The following is a 17,158-nucleotide window of genomic DNA, read 5'->3' as shown; positions in this document are numbered from 1 at the left end:
GCACCACATTTTGTTTCAAGTTTGCTGAGCCTGTTCTGATACTTAAGACATTTGTTGATATTTAATCACTTTATTGAACAAAAGAGAATTGGATATTTCAGACAACATTGAGGGCGTCGTCACGCCTGTGTCACGTCGGGTTACGTCGGGAGAAAACGAAACTTATGACTGTCATGGAGGCAGTGTTGGGGAGAAGCAGTTATATTGTGTTGTCTACATTTTGTTATCCAATTCTCTGTTAATTTGAGATGGACTTTTGAATGGTATATGATGGAATCGGTCAACTTCGTAGCTCAGCTGAACGAGTATGCACACAAGGAACGGCTAGTGGTGAAATATGAGGACGTTGCTTCTGTTGGCCCTGACCACATTAAGACGTGAGTTGAACAAATGGTAAATGTATCTAATTTGAAGACCCACGATAGGACGAAGCCTCTATTAGATGGGCTTGTGCTTTTTAGCCTGGACCTCTGACGCTGCCTCATTCCAACTCACGACTGTGTGCCAAACTACGTGTTTGCCTGCAGTTTCGGTCTCGGCGCCGCTGTCAGGTTGCCTGCTGCTTTCACAGTGTAGTTTGTGTTGCATCAGAATGTAATATCAAGCGGTGCATGTCGTATTGAATGAAAATAGACGCAGGTTTTAATCGAGCGCGTCTCATTTGTCTCCTTATCCGCTGTAGATATACCAAAAGACTGCAAGACTGAAGTTTTCACTGTAGTAATGTCATTCCATGGGGGTGCTATGTTTGATTGACAGTTTTCCAATCGCTAATTTCGTCAGTCAACAATCTATGATAGTAACACAGTAGGCAAGGCAATTTTATTTGTAGAGCACAATTCAAACACAGGGCAATTCAAAGTGCTTCACAGCTACACAAGAAGGCAATAAAATCATTTAAAAGAAATAAAATAATAATAATAATAATAACAATAATGATAAAAATTTTAAAAAAGAACATTAAAAATAATCATTAATTAATTAATTTAAAAGTGAAGAGTGCAGATAAAATACTTTCAGGTGTCATATGCACAGCTAAATAGAACTGTTTTCAGCCTGGATTTAAACATTGTCAGAGCTGAGGCCTGTCTCACATCTTCTGGAAGACTGTTCCAGATGTTAGGAGCACAAAACTGAAACGCAGCCTCACCTTGTTTAGTCCTGACTCTGGGCACCAGCAGGAGACCCCTCCCTGAGGTTCTCAGAGTCCCAGTTGGTTCATATGGCTCTAACATGTCAGAGATGTACTTTGGCGCTTGACCATGAAGAGACTTGTACACAAGCAGAGCTGTTTTAAAGTCTATTCTCTGAGCGACAGGAAGCCAGCGCAGAGACCTGAGCACTGGACTAATATGGTCGTATTTCCTGGTTCTAGTGAGTACTTCATGGTCTAACAGTGACTGCATAGTAAAGTAAATATGTCTTGTAATGACTTTGCAGGTTTACAGTAAGAGCTGTCCTGAATGGGAAGGCCTATCCTGATGGTGTGGGAAAGAACAAGAAAGAAGCCAAACAGAATGCTGCCAAAAATGCCCTGGAAAGCTTGTTGGAGGAACCAGCTGACTCTGTAAGATTATGCCACAGTTTTATCCACTTGCGTGCACTTGATTTTTTGTATTGACTGAAATGCATGTGCGTTTTCATTCTTGACAGACAGAAAAGGGAACAGAAGTTTCTCCTGCCCGAGTTCAGCTAAAAAGTATCAACTACACGTGTTGGCTCAATGAACATGGCCAGAAGAACAGGGTGTCCATAAGGACTGTGGAGACAACCAGGCTGGGACCAAGCAGCGTAGCGCAGTAAGTCTCCTCCCTGTACGCAGTTTCATTTGTAGTCATGCATTCACCAATTAAAAAGTTAATTCAGTTTCTTTTTTGTTTTTATTAATAGATGGTGTAGATTTGTGGTTGGTGACAAGGAATATCCAGCTGCCTCAGGTAAAACAAAGAAGGAAGCTAAGGAGGAAGCTGCCAAGCTAGTGTATCATGAGATATTTGGCGGTGAAACAAATGTAAGTAGTGATTCGCACCAATTTACTGAAGTCTAGAAATTCAGAGATTCTTGGAGGAAAAGGAAATGCTTGTTAAAAAAATAAAACATGTTTGATTTCAAGACTGAAGATGGGGGAGACAGTGGCACATCAAGTCTACAGAAGGAGGAACTGGATGAAATTCTGTTAGACATCTGGTAAGCCCAAACAGTGGCAACACTTTGTTTGATTTCAATTCTCCGTGGCTGTGAAACATTGTCTAAACTGTCATTTGCTTTTCGCTTTTGGCAATAAAAGGTCTTAATCAGTATATATTTGGACTTTTTCATTGCAGTGATCAGACAAAGAGCTTGAGCATAAAGATTGAGGACAGCAGGTCTGCAGAAACAAATTTTGTTGGAATTGTCAATCAATACTGTCAGAGAAAAAGGCAATTATGTTCATTTGTTGAAGATAGGAGATGTGGCCTTTCACATACCCCTACGTGAGTCTTACTGAACTTCTATAACCTGAATACCCACTATGTGAAAACTCAGTTTTTGCAACACACTGATCTATAATTCGTTCCTCCCTGCCTGACGAATGCAGATTTTTCTACAAATTAGTGATCAACAACAAGGAATACCCCGTGGGTGAGGGTAAGAGCATCAAGGAAGCCAAACAGAATGCGGCTCAGTTGGCTTGGTCTGCACTTAAAGAGCGGCCAGACTGGGACAGCAAGGTATTCAAAAGTTTCAGGTATTTCTACGCATGTATATGCATGATGAGTCGGTTGTTGATCGAGTGATATCTGTGAGAGGGCATCATTGAACCCAAAACATTAGGTATGCAGCAAGATTTTTATATTGACATATTTCTATCATACATTTGAATTGTTTCCCCCTCCAAACAAAGCTCCAATGTACATTTCTATTTTCCAAGTTCTCCTTCAAACTGAGCCCTAGACCTCTGCTAGGAAGCTAAACTGGTTATAAGGGAAAAGATTTGCCCAGGAAAAGTTGTTGCAAACATCTGTGGTTTCGTAACATGAGACGTAAAAATAGGTTTATTGAATTCATATCACTTGAATTGCTCGTTATTTTTGCTAACGTTGCAACCAGCTTTCAGTTGTAACAGCATCCCGACACCCTTTGTGATTCCAGGTGTGTGACGATGGTGCCCAAGCCAAGCAGTCCACATCAACAAGTACACAGTAAGGCGCGGACAGAGCAGTAGAACACGTGTTTGAGTTAATGTTGATTACGCTGCCAGCAATGTGTCTCATTTTGTTTTTCAAGGGACTCTGGTCATGTCAAATCAAGCAGCACAACAAGCACTAGTACGCCGGCTGTTTTCACTCCTTCATCAAAGCATCCCAAGCATCCGGTATGTTTGGTGTCATTTTCCATATTTGATGGGTTTAAATGGCTGTATGCGTGATAGAACTGTTGTTTCTCTACCTCCCATTACAAAGGCTCAAAGTGCTAACGTAAAGCCCAAGATAAGGTGAGTCCTCTTCCTTAAAGATAACGATGTAGATAATTTCATGAGATGTTACAGAAATGCTGAATATATATTGTTTCTTATTAGAATTGCTGCAAATTTCCAAAATGCCCTTGATAGAAGTAAAGAGGTAAAGTAATGAGATATTAATCATGCCAGTGTTTTTCTTTGACTCTCGTTTGAATATGTTAACATCTTTATCATGACTTTTTTTTTTTTTATTAAGGATTTAATAAATTTCAAAGTCAAGAGTAAAGGAAATACTCAAACTGAGAAGACACCAACCCAGCCAATGATGTCAAGGTATGGAAATTTAAGATGTTAGATATTGGAATACATGTTCTGTAATTTGTTTATTTATTTATATATATATATATATATATATATATATATATATATATATATATATACAGTGCCTTGCAAATGGTCTCTCCCCCTGTTGTTTTTCCTGTTTTACTGCATCACTGATGGGATTTTATATGTGTTTTGTGTTTTGTACTGCTCGATGGAGACTACCCTTTTATTTGTAGAACCCCCAGTTGTTGTAGTTGTAGCTGCAAAGCTTCTGTGGGGCCTCTTTATTGACTTGGCACATCGAGTTCATAATAGATTCTCAAGATTTTTCTGCTCACTCTGCTGTATTTCAATCTTCAAATCATGCCACTTATTTTTAACCCATTGACGCCGGATGTTGCTTAGCGCAACATTGCCCCTTGCGCCGGTTGTTGCGGAGCGCAACATTGTTCATTTATCATTATTTTCAAGACGCATGCAGCATGTAATGCACAATAATTGGTTCAAATACACATGAGGTGAGTGTTTTCGATTAGCCTGTTCTGCAATAGTGCGTTTGTAGCTAATTTGACAGCTCGGCTACAATGGCTGCGGTTAACGAGACATACTGTGACAGCGATGGAAGTGATGTGGAGTTGGCGCGGCCACACACCATCCAACTCGATGTGGAGCCCCGTGTCAAAGCAGGAGATGAAGTCTTTCATCGGTCTCTGCCTAACTTTTGGAATAATCAAACTACCAACTCGCCGGGATTACTGGAGGCAGAGCAAGTGGCTGTATCAGACAAATGTAGCCCGAGTGATGGCACGAGATCGTTTCGACATGATGTAATTATTTATTCTTGCGCTGCATTCTGACGACTTCTCATTCTTATTTGAGTGGCGTTGCCCTTATGTCAAAAAAAGAGAGCCCGGTGCGAATTACTGCAGTATGACAACTATGATGTTTTAGAAGTCGTGTCACTGAAGTATACAGTATAACTGCACAATGCAAGATATATTGCAGGGTTTTTTATCATTCATTATTATTGCTGATATTATGATTATGATTTAGTTATAGTATAGTAACAGTATAGTAATATTAGTATAATAAATAGCAGCATTGGGTATTATCCTGAATCATAAAGCAAAACTACATGAACCAAATGTCCAACATTGATAAAAAAAAAAGTAATACAATCCAGCCAGCGAAAATTTTTTTAAATTTTTCTTAGGTGTTTTCAATGAATTGTTTTTAGTTCAAAAAACCCTCAGGCATTGGGGACCTTTTCTAAAAACTGGCTTAGGCATTGAGCAGCCTTTTTTGCAGGTGCTTTAGGCGCCAATGGGTTAATTGGGTTGAGTTTTGAGCTTTGACTTGGCCATTCTAAGACATCAAAATGTTACCTTTTCAACTCCATTGTAGCTTAAGTGGCTACTTAGCTTAGGCTTTGCTGTCCTGCTTAACATCTGTCCCAGTCTAATATCTGTCAATCTGTATCTAAAGAATTTCCCTGCTTTTAGTGCAGCCCACAACCCCAAAGAGTGATGAGTTGGTAATTAGAATGTGTTGTTTTTTTAGTGCCATATGTCTTTCATTCAGTTTTCGAGTCCCTGCTGATGAGAAGCTTCCTCACAGCATGATGCTGCCAGCACCATGCTTCACTGGAGGAGTGGTATTCGTGCATAATGGAAGCTTTGGGTTCACACTGCAACAGCGTGTTGCACGATGGGCAAAAAGTTTGCATTTTTATTTTAGGAGTGTGCCGCATGCTGTTTGGTGAACTCCAAGCCTGTTCTCTAACTCTTCTCTGGTCATTCCTCCGTGATGGTTCACCATCATGGAGTCATTTCACAGAGAGTCGCTAAGTAGCTCTGTATAGAGATGGTTCCATCTCCACATTCTTTGCAGATCTTTGTACGACTACTCAGAACAGGTGTGCTAATGCTGACATCATATTACAGATGTTGTGGCGCTTGGATTGCTCATGAGTGGACCTTAAACAGCAGGTTATGGGACTTCTGCTTGGTTCGGATCTTATTGGTGGGATTTTTCATAGCAAAGGTGGTGAAAACAGTTTTTAGGTTTGAACTCATTTTTTTTGTATCATTCCACTTTGGACTATTTGTTGAATAAACTCTGTGTTTTAATACAACAAAATAGGAAAAAACAAAAGGGGGTGAATACTTTTTGCAAGGAACTGAATAATTAGAGAGAAATGTTCATATTTTTCAGCTTTTTGGCCGAGTAACATTTGTTTTTATTTCGCCAGGTTTACATTAGACTATGATTCCATAGAACGCCTGGATAAAGGATCCTTTGGTTATGTTTTCAAGGCAAGGCACAAACTGGAGGAAAAATATTACGCCGTGAAGATTGTACGCTGCAAAGACGATGTCAAGTATTACATTCAGTTTATTTTTTGTTTAAGCATTGCAGGGTTTTTTTTGTTTTTTTTTATGTATTTGAGCATTCTAGATTCAATGCAAAATAGTTTGAACTTTTTATTAACTGAGCCGTTATCTTGATTTCCTACGGATTAGAAATGCTCTACAAGAGGTGAAGGTGTTGTCAGACCTCAATCACTGTAACATTGTTCGATACCACTCATGTTGGATGGAAGACTCAGGATACCAGTGGGACAGTTCAACTGACAGTAGCAGTGCCTCACAGTAAGTCCTTCCCATTGTGTAGTCTTCGTGTTTACTAGAGACCATGATTATTCACCATTTTGTTTGTTTTCCCTCACAACAATGCTATTCAGGTTCTCCAGTGATTCATCAGCAAAGTACCTCTACATTCAGATGGAGTTATGTGACATCAAAACACTGAGAGTATGGATCGATGAGAAAAATGTTCTGAATCCAAAGAAATCTCTGCGAGACTCCAAGAGAAGGAAGGAAAGTTTAGCCATTGCCTTGCAAATAGTCGGTGGTGTTGAGTACATTCACTCCAAGAGGCTGATCCACAGAGACCTGAAGGTGAGAGACGGGCTCTGACCTGCCTGACGCCAACTCTGTCGAGAACAGTGATTTTTGCTCCTGGTCTTGAATAATGTATTTGTTAAAGTTACCATTCAGAGAGGAACTTTCAAGGAGGAGAGTATTTCAGCGAATCACACAATGTGCTTTAGGAAGATTTACGGCATGCATTTAATGCTGGTATGCTATTATTTCCCATTTTTTATAAAAAAAGCATGTCTTTAACTTTTTCCCACACAGTGATGGCTGCTGTGAATCAAGTGTTTTTTTCTTTTTTTTTTTTCTTATTGTTGTTAAAACGTTTAGACTTTAATGACTTAATGATAAATATATTAATGTAGCACTTTATTTAAAACGCATAGTGAAGATCACTCACTTTCATTTGCTGCCCATGGCCCTAACATTTTTATTTAATATTATTATTATATAAGGGGAAAAAAAGTCACTATCTTAGCAGTCCCATTTACTTTGAAACAATGAATTGATACAATTCAATCGCAACAGGTGAAAGATAAAAACAAATAATTAAATTACATATTTTCTAAAAAAAAAAATAGGGTTGGGTTCATTTTTAAGTTCTAAAAAGAAATAAGGAATTTGAATAAAGAGTTGTGGTAAAATTAGTCACACAGGCTCGATATCTAATGAATCTTCTTTTTTATCAGAGTCCAGTGCAACTCAGATGGTTTTTTTTCTAACAGCGTGACAGGTAGCTTGAGCACTGTCATCATCTTTGGTGTATTACCCACACCTTACGATCAACAGGATCCGTTTGTTTGGGATTATCTGATAGTTTGCACCACTGGTCACTGCATTTGTTTGAAATCTAATCTCCACATTGGTAACTACACTGTATGTGTAGAGCAGTGGTAGTAGCTCTTCCACTCCAATTGGCTCTGTTTCTGAACTGCTGTCACGCAGTGATTTTACCTGCTTAGTAAATCTGGCCCTTGTTGGTTAAAATCATCAGTTGCTTTGTTACATGTATCATGAAGCTGCGTGTCTCCTTCTTTCTTTCTTAGCCTGCCAACATCATGTTTGGCCAGAGTGGAGCTGCAAAGATTGGAGACTTTGGTCTTGTTACTGAAGAAATTGAGAACGATTCTGAGAACCAGAAGGAGAGAAACAAGTACAAAGGAACCCCATCTTACATGGCTCCTGAGCAGGTGAGATCAACTGGACTTTATTTCCAGTTAAATGTCACATTTCAGTGCATTCGGTGGAGTTTTTAATCTCTTCAGTTTCTGCTGAATTTACATGCCTGTGTTTTATTTTATGACAGAGAGAAAAAACCCTTTACAGCCATAAAGTGGACATATTCGCTTTGGGGCTGATATGTTTTGAACTCCTTTGGAACATTCCTACTTTCGACGATAAGGCTGAGGTGAGATTATCGAAGACCTAATTCTAAATTATGCTGCGGTGTAGACTTATGAGAAGAAATCATAGAAACTGCAGTTTTGCTGTGACATTTACTTCCCTGACAGAAATTGTATCTCGATATAGATTATTTATCAGTGATTTGTTTTAAGATTTTCTTGAGATGTAAATGCAGAGGCTTACGCAGATGTCAATGTATCTATCCCGACATCTGCACCAAGCATTTTGTCGTCCATTCATGTTGTGATCTAAAAGTACCATTGGACAGCTTTTAACTTATTGCACACATTCCAGATTTGGGCAGATGTCAGAAAACAGAAGTTTCCTCAAGGATTTTCTCAACACCATCTACAAGAGGTACATCAGCTCTGTCAAAAAAATATTCCATTCAGTTTTCATTTTGTACTAATTACAACTGTTCATCTCTGAAGCCTCAAAGGATCAGTAACCACACTGAACTGTGTGTGTGTGTGTGTGTGTGTGTGTGTGTGTGTGTGTGTGTGTGTGTTTCAGAGCGAAGTGATACAGTCAATGCTGAGTGAAAAACCACAAGAGCGACCAGAAGCAAGTAAACTAAAGACGGACTTAGAACATTCACTGGAGATCCTTAAAACGATGCAGTGTGACATGAAGACTGTCTGACTACTGCAGAGAAATACTGAGAAGTCCTGACATGCATGGTTTAATGGATCAACATCACTCTCTGTGAACCTTGGAAGACTTTAACGGATAACTCTGTGTCTTGTACATTTTTTATTTTTTTTTTCAATGAAGTGATTCGACAAACTATCACGATGATATTATTCTGTGTAAGTTACTGTACTCAGTGGAAGAAAACGCATAACTTAATCTACTTTGTCATCAGTAAATGTTAAATGAATGACACGATTCACTTTTAATCATGTTCTGGGTTATAACAGCCAACATATATAAGATCATTAACTGGATACTTTACTGTTTCAAACTTTTTTTTTTTAATAAGGGGGGTTGAATTGGAGAGTAAAACATTGGGAAACTACTGGTAATGGTAATTCATCTTCTGTGTCTGTGTGCTCTTTTTGTCGTCCACAAATGTTGTGTTTAAGTTCCGTTAGCTTTGAATTGCTCCTCCGTTTGTCTGCTTTGTCTCTACAACCACATGAGTAAGTCGGGGACCTTTATCATCTCTCAAGAAGGGAATGTTTCAGAATTTTGTAAAAAAAAAAAAAAAAAAAAAAGTATCTTTTTTTTAACCAAATACAGTAGCTACTGGATTGTTTTGTCCCTGACTCGCACGACACCTGTGTTCAGGAGTATTTCTTTCAAGATCCACCTGATTGATGCTTCAACTCTTAGGAAGGAGTGCAACACTTTACTCTTAGAATGATGTATAAAACAACAGGTATTTAAAGAAGGTTATTGCCTGCTGAAGGTAAGTTTGTCGAGCAGTCTAAGAAACCTTGTTAAACTAGATTCAGGAATGTAATTTGAATATCTTTGGAAATGACTCATGTGCCACAAGACATGCCAAGAACCTGGAGTAAAAAAACAAAAAAAATTTACTTTGGGTGTATTTGCAATACCCATGTTGAAGATTTAAATTATTCCTGGTGATAATATTCCGGACACCTCCAAACACGGATAGATGAGCCAGAAGAGGTGGACTTGGTTAAAAGCTCTTGAGAAATATTAAAATGTTCTCTCAGGAAGTGGACCCGAGTATTTCCTTAAAGAATACGTGTTAGATATTTGATACACTGTAATTCCGACTATTTTCTTTATAATCTCAGAGTCTCCAGTGTAACATGAAAGCGTTAAATACACCTCTGTCTAACAAATAGAAGAGATGCTCCTTTAAGAAGAAGTAGCCCCCACCGTGCCTAAGAGTTTCTGTGCACATCGCAGCATATTAACTGATATCTGCACATACATGAGTATGAACACTAAACTGCAGCACAGTTATTGATGACTGTACCGGAACTTGTGCCTTTTTTGGTGCCCAGTTTCAGTTTCAATTGGGAGTTCAGCCCATACGTGAACGATACAGAAGAATCGAAACTTAAAGACAGTTAAAAGACAGCTGAATCGAAACAGATCCCGGACAAGCGCAGATACCGGAGTGGAAATAAGACGCACGGCATAAACAGAGCAGGGTTTTGATTTTTGTACTTCTTTATCACACCTTTAATCGCTGCGTCATTACCATGGCGAGTGGGTACTACGTCGCCAAAATATATGACTATGCACAAAGATCTGGCCTGTTGGTGAAATTTGTGCAGCTTGGCTGTGATGGTCCTGATCATAATAAAAAGTAAGTAGCATATTTCCTGTGCATGGACATGGGAACACGTACACTCGGCATGTATGGTCTGTACCGTAGGACAGCCTTAGAAAAGTGGCTTTCAGCTAATCAATGCATTTCATGGGTGGAGGCCTGGTAAATCTTTAGACTCCTCAAACACCAGGAAACTACGATGGTTGAGAAATCATCAAAAAACGCGTTTGTCCATAATAGTCATTTGTCATAACTTGTATTCTAGGCACAGTTCTGCTGATGAACCCTGAGGATGCAACAGTTTAAATAACCAGAATAACCTGCTTTAAATACAAAATTTAAAGATCTGCGGGGAATTGTGATGAGATCATTGTTATAGGGAACACTTCACTGTATTTTGACAGGAGCTGTCTCAGAATGAGCTACAAGTTCAGATATTTCCTCTCACAGACTGAAAGTCTGTAGTGTAAAACATGTCAAGACGAATCTCTGACAAATCCATCCTCCACAGATTCTCCCAGAGAGTCGTCCTAGATGGCAAAGCCTACCCCATAGGTGTGGGCAAGAGCAAGAAGGATGCCAAGCAAAATGCAGCAGAAAATGCCTGGAAATGTCTGTCAACAGGTGAAGATCAGAGCACGGTAATATTATTGTTCTTCTTTCTTTAACTACAAGTTATGAGAGAAAAAAAGTCCAGCTTTTTGCATACATTTCTATGGTGGGACTAATCCTAAATGATGTTGCAGGCCGAAAGTACAACTGAAGCTTCTGCAGCAGTTTATCAGACAGATATCAACTACATTTGTTGGCTCAATCAATTCGGTCAGAGGAAATGGTTGGAAATAAAGCCTGTGGAGAGAACTACACCTGGACTCTACAATGCAACTTAGTAAGTCTTCACCATGGATCCAGTTTCATTTATAGCTGTGAACTCACAGCTGTGAATTCATGAAATGCATTTTTTTTTTTTAAATTAAACTAGTTGGTGTAAGTTTGTGGTGGGTGACAAGGAGTACCAAGAGGTCTCTGGGAAAACAAAGAGGGACGCTAAGGAGGCAGCAGCCAAGCTGGTATATGATATCATTTGTGGCAGTAATAGTACCGAGGTAAGAGGTGACGCACAACACACCAGACTTAAAACATCCTCAGCAGGCCACTTAACTCCCTTTGTTAACCATTTCAAAATTGTCTTTTTTACAAGACTGCGGATGCATCAGGTCCACAAAATGAGAAATTTGATGAAAATGTTGCTGATATCTGGTGAGTGAATCGTAATGGAAATAAATTGCTTAATTTTTGGCATCTGCACCAGTTTAAAATGTTGCCTCTTTACAGCAGTGTCAAGACTAGCAGCCTTAGTGTGAACTCTGTGGACAATGATTATAAGGGGACAAATTACATTGGATTTATCAATCACTATTGTCAGAAGAAAAATCTCGGACATTCTTATACTGAAAAGGACAAACGTGGTCCTCCTCATAACCCAGAGTGAGTACAAAACTTATGATAGTTTCTATTAATTTTATAAATAGTCATTTTACTTACTGTTGATTTTCGTTCATCAGTATTGATGTTGTTAAGATCTAAACCATTTCCATCTCACTTTGAATGCAGATTTCACTACAGTTTGAAAATAAACAACAAGGAGTATCCTGTTGGTGTGGGGAAGAACAAAACAGAAGCCAAACAAGATGCCGCTAAACGGGCCTGGTCTGCTCTTCATGATCAGTCAGACTGGGACAGTAAGGTATGTGATGTGTTCTGATCCTTTTTACCATCAAATATAGACGATAGAGCAGGACATGGTTGTAGACATGTATTCAGTGATGATAGCAGGTGTAGAACTCTGCTTTCTCTGAGGTGAAATCAATGTGAGATTTGAATGTGTTACCTGTTTTCAAATATCTTTTGTGTGCATTTTAGATGTCTGTCAAGTCAACTGTGTCTGAAGATGGAGCACCATCCACATCCATGTCAACACAGTAAGGGACTCATGGTCACAAACAGGATAGTAGATATAAGAGACAACACTACAACCCTGGCACCAATAAAGTTGTGGCTTTGTGTAAAATGTGAATCAAAACAGAATGCAATGATCTGCAAATCTCGTGGACCAAATCATTTATTCAAACTAGAACAGAAAAGACATTGAATGTTTGAAAGTGAGACTTTTTCTTATTTTAATTCATTCATACTGAATTTCATGGGGCTGCATGGTGGAGTTGGCGTGACCTCCCCGTGTATGTGTGGGTTCTCTCTGGGTACTCCAGCTTCCTCCTTCTGTCCAAATTAGAGATGAGCTATTTTTCATGAAATAGTGAAATGTCTTGATTTTGACATTTGATATGTTTTCTGTTATTGTTAGTGAAATATTGGTGAATGAAAATGTAAAATCTTTACTGTTTTTAATCTCCATTTTACACAACATCCCAACAGTGAATGAGTGTACATAAAAACCAGGGTTAGAACTGGGTGGGTCCAACTTTATGTCAATATTATTAGTTTTGTCTTGAGGAAACTGTACATACTTGTCTGTCCTCCTTTTTTTTTTTTTTTAGGGACTTGAGTGAGTCATCATCACAAAACTGTCAGAACGGTACTAGTGACTCCGTAGTATTTGCTGATTCATCAAACCCTTCCAACGCCCAGGTTGGTTCCCTTAGAGTTAAATGAACAATTGCTTTTGGTAAACGGACAAAAATTGTCTGTTATCTTGAGTAATATTTGAAGACTACAAGTCTCTCTGTAACTGCCCCAATCACCAAAGCATCCTTGTTGGTCCTGATGAAACATCTTGTAGATCTAACTGGAATCATTCTGCTTTAGTAATGTCACCATCTCTGCAGACACATGTTAAAGGATCACCATTACACTGTGTTTCTTTCAAGCAGAACAACAGCCACTAATCTGTTTGAGGCTGACATAAACTGACATTTATTGCGCAGACATCTGAGAAAGATTTCATCTTGTGATAATTTTTTAAGCCCCGTGCAATTTTTTTTGGAATTCTTTGAAATGGAACCAGAGAAATTGCTAGAAATTATTTTGCTTTGATGGAGAAGTGCTGCTTTAAAAGACTTTCGCAGTAGTATTTATATATATTTTTTATCTTTTTTGTCAGCAAGGCTTTAAGACTACAGTTATTCTTTCTGACTTTAGACTTTTTATAATTTAAAGCTTATGTACTTTATTCATTTATTCTCTCAGAATGACGTCCAAAACACAGGCATGGAAAATTCGAGTGGGGCATCAAACCAGTCAAGGTATGTTAAAGCAATTAAGAACACTGAAAGCATGTCCTAGGCATTACTTTTACCTTCATACCTAAACAGTTTATGAATGTCTGCAGATTTACAGCAGAATTTGACACGATCAGAGGTCTTGGCAAAGGAGGCTATGGTCGAGTTTACCAAGCAACAGAAACACTGACGGGGTTGGAGTATGCTGTGAAGATTGTGGAGGGTAGGAAGTAAGTCAAGTATGCAGAGCTGTCCAGAGCACACTGTTGTATTTCAGTTATAGATGTCTTACAAGAATTATAGCTTTAATGTCTTATTGACTGAATGATTTTACTATGATTCTTTGATCAGAAAAGCTGTTCGAGAGGCAAGAGCATTATCAGAACTCCAACACCCGAACATTGTTAGATATTATAATTGTTGGATGGAGGACTCAGAATACCAAGATGACAGCTTCAGCCAGAGTACCTCTGAGTAAGTCTCCTCATGAAATGTTACTGTATTCTGCTTACAGATGAACAACCGTGTCACCATTTTTTCCTCTTTTGTAGGTCCACAGGTAACTCATGTCCACAGTACCTGTATATTAAGATGGAATTATGTAGCCCTAAAACACTTAAAAACTGGATTAAAAGAAGGAACGAGAATGATGTGCAAGGCTCCCAGAGAAGAGCCGAAAGTCTTCCCATCGCTCAACAAATAGTCAGTGGAGTCAAGTGCATTCACTCCCACAAGCTAATCCACAGGGATCTTAAGGTGAGTCTTCAGGTTAATATCCACTGTAGTGCTAAAAATGTAGGTTTTTGCTCCTCTACCTTCTGTTATTGTGTTACTTTTTAAGCCTGGCTTCTGGCAGAGTACTTAATTGAGGTTTGATAAACAAGTTAAACCCACCTGAGTTAAATTCAGATTTACACAAAATATTATCAACTTCACAGTCAGCAGACTTATCAGTCCTGTATATCATTTAATATACATCTCTCACAGTAGCTACCGAGCCACCCAGTACGGCTTAAATACAGTTTATCTGTTTAAAGTCATTTACACAAAGTACATCAATCAAGTAACTTGAATTGGTTTGAACTGCTGCATTTGCTTCTCATCTGTCAGCCTGCCAACATCATGTTTGGGAAGGATGGAGAGGTGAAGATTGGAGACTTTGGTCTGGTCACTGCAGCAACTGAGGATGATGATGGAAACCTGATGAAGAGAACAAACAACAAAGGAACCATATCTTATATGGCTCCTGAACAAGTGAGAGGAACTAGCGTTATACTAAATACTGATATGAGCGTGTATTTTTGCATTTTTACAACTTCATTTGTGCAGTCGACTTACTCGTGCTGCCTATGCCAAGCATGCAGCTTTAGTGAGTTCACCTGAAACGCTCCAACATCCTACTCTCTTTTTGTGCCATTAGTTCTCCTTAATGGTCTAATATTACTCACTTTTATGATTCTAACTTCAAAAGTAAACAAACACACATGATTCCATTTATTGAGCTCATATTTGTATTACAGATGAGTCAGAAATACGACCACAAAGTGGACATGTTTGCTTTGGGGTTGATCTTCTTCGAACTCCTCTGGAAAATCTCAACTGGCCATGAAAGAGCAGCGGTGAGTGTTCCATAGACAGAAGGCAACAGTGTGTATTATTAGTAATTACAATATCAATGGAAAACTTGATAAAAATGTATTACTATCACACTACTTCATCACACTTATTGATTATTTAGCCTAATTTCCCTGTCAATTCAATAACATTCAAAATAGGAGGTTAGAAAAAAAAATGTGAAAATGTGAAAAATCCCAAGCTCCAATCAAGTTTTGATTTTGTCAACTGAGATCCATCATGGGCTGCACGGTGGTGTGGTGGTTAGGACCGTCGCCTCACAGCAAGAGGGTTCCAGGTTTAAATCCCCATGTTTTGCTCTCTGGGTACTCCATGTCAGGTTAATTGGTGACTCTAAATTGACCCTCGGAGTGAGTGTGCATGGTCCATGCTAATATCATGGTCCATCACGTCTGGTCCATGGACCTGTCCATAATGTAGCCTGCCTCTCATCCAATGACAGCTGGGATAGGCACCAACCCCTGAATTATAAACTAAAACGCTCTTTGATCTGTTCATTACTTCATGGATGCCAGATTTGGAGAGATGCAAGAAGCAAGAAGTTTCCTGAAGAGTTTTCACAGACTTTTCTCCAAGAGGTAATTTGTTATATTCTTACTATATCAGCTGATGTATAAACAAACAGCATGTGTCAGGAAAAACTCGAGGTGGACCTTCAGCAATGTGGAGTTTAACTTTGTTTGATTTAGTTGATCTCTATTTTCATTTTTCAGAGCCGGATAGTTAAGTCTTTGCTCTCTGAGAAGCCAGAACACAGACCTGAGGCAGGTGCACTGGAGTCCGAGCTGGAAAAGTGTGCAAAGAAAAGAATGGACCTTGAAAACCAAACTGTCTGACTGTCGAGAGAGGGCTTCAGTGACTTAATGACATGATATGTTCCTGTCGTTTGTTGAAGGAATTAACACGCTGCACCTGCAAATCATAAATACTGCAAGCACATGACATCATGAAAGTTAACCATGAAATCAAACTTTATCATGATTTTAAAAAGAAACTTTTACGTTAATTAGCTTCCATTATTACTTTTTTTTTCTGTATCATGTTTCAGAGCATTTTAAAAGTTGGTATTTTATCCTCTGCAAATGTTTTAATGCCGTAGGAGCAATTGATCTATTTGTTTGCCTTTGTATGATATCTTCTGCTGGGCCTGTGATATTATAGGGATGTTGAGTGTGTTGCATGTGTGTGGGGTTGTACGTTAAAGAATTAGTGTTTGGACATTCTAAGTGCTTATGAGCGTTAAACCGCAGATGCCTGCTGCGCGCCTTATTCACCGACGTGCAGCAACTTATCGGAATGATATGACAACCTTTACTGAAAAAAATGAAATGATGGTTGTCCAAGGTAAAGGGGTCATTAATTTACAGTTTTTACTTTGTGGAAAGACAACTGCGTACTATTGTGGAAATGATTTAGGGAACCAAGCAGCAATTACACTTTTGGTTTACAGTAGACAGCAGAGCAGCAGCATAGCTTAATGTCAAATAAAATTGGTGTTGAATATGTATTACAATGTAAAAAGTTTATTTGCCTTAAATTGAGAACATCTATACTTGGATCCATGACCTGAAGAAGATGCAACTCCGATTAATGGAATATAAACATGGACATAGACTGGCCCTTCACTGGCCGGAGGAAGGCTACAGCCATGAGACTGTTATTCAAATGTTCTTCAGTGCAGTATAAATCTGATACATATGTAACTGTGGGAAAAGGACCAAGAATTGTTTTCCATTTGTGCTGCTAACATGAAAAGATGTGGAAAAACTTTTTCGAAAGTGATGTAAAGCAAAATAAAAATTGTTTTAAATAACTGAACTTGTGGTTGGTGGATATTCACTGATGGCTCAGTGTGTGCCTAAACCCTCTGGATTTTAGATAATGAGTCAGATGGCCACTCTACTTGTATGAAGTTTGTTCCCTC

The 17,158-nt window shown here is 38.8% G+C and overlaps 2 protein-coding genes across 2 annotated transcripts; both read left to right on the top strand.

Annotated features, from left to right (window-relative positions):
- Positions 1 to 124: 124 nt before the first annotated feature.
- On the top strand, positions 125 to 9,383 carry LOC142390791 (interferon-induced, double-stranded RNA-activated protein kinase-like). The gene is made up of 19 exons (XM_075476525.1): positions 125 to 377; positions 1,441 to 1,567; positions 1,654 to 1,799; positions 1,891 to 2,011; positions 2,114 to 2,187; positions 2,325 to 2,474; positions 2,579 to 2,711; positions 3,133 to 3,182; positions 3,268 to 3,355; positions 3,444 to 3,475; positions 3,560 to 3,602; positions 3,699 to 3,775; positions 6,018 to 6,146; positions 6,289 to 6,417; positions 6,510 to 6,726; positions 7,749 to 7,892; positions 8,009 to 8,110; positions 8,401 to 8,463; positions 8,620 to 9,383. Exons 1-19 carry the CDS (start codon positions 268 to 270, stop codon positions 8,746 to 8,748), a joined length of 2,064 nt encoding a protein of 687 aa, XP_075332640.1. The 5' UTR covers positions 125 to 267; the 3' UTR covers positions 8,749 to 9,383.
- A 616-nt stretch (positions 9,384 to 9,999) lies between these two features.
- On the top strand, positions 10,000 to 17,047 carry LOC142390780 (interferon-induced, double-stranded RNA-activated protein kinase-like). Its single transcript, XM_075476497.1, has 17 exons — positions 10,000 to 10,396; positions 10,872 to 11,001; positions 11,107 to 11,249; positions 11,343 to 11,466; positions 11,562 to 11,620; positions 11,699 to 11,848; positions 11,975 to 12,107; positions 12,284 to 12,342; positions 12,919 to 13,009; positions 13,568 to 13,623; positions 13,710 to 13,829; positions 13,951 to 14,073; positions 14,151 to 14,355; positions 14,710 to 14,853; positions 15,120 to 15,218; positions 15,750 to 15,812; positions 15,948 to 17,047. Exons 1-17 carry the CDS (start codon positions 10,290 to 10,292, stop codon positions 16,068 to 16,070), a joined length of 1,929 nt encoding a protein of 642 aa, XP_075332612.1. The 5' UTR covers positions 10,000 to 10,289; the 3' UTR covers positions 16,071 to 17,047.
- Positions 17,048 to 17,158: the final 111 nt, after the last annotated feature.

This window comes from Odontesthes bonariensis, chromosome 2 (genome assembly GCF_027942865.1).
Source record: "Odontesthes bonariensis isolate fOdoBon6 chromosome 2, fOdoBon6.hap1, whole genome shotgun sequence".
Classification (NCBI taxonomy): domain Eukaryota; kingdom Metazoa; phylum Chordata; class Actinopteri; order Atheriniformes; family Atherinopsidae; genus Odontesthes; species Odontesthes bonariensis.
Note: the sequence above shows the minus strand (reverse complement) of the source record. Positions and strands in the feature narration are given on the sequence as shown.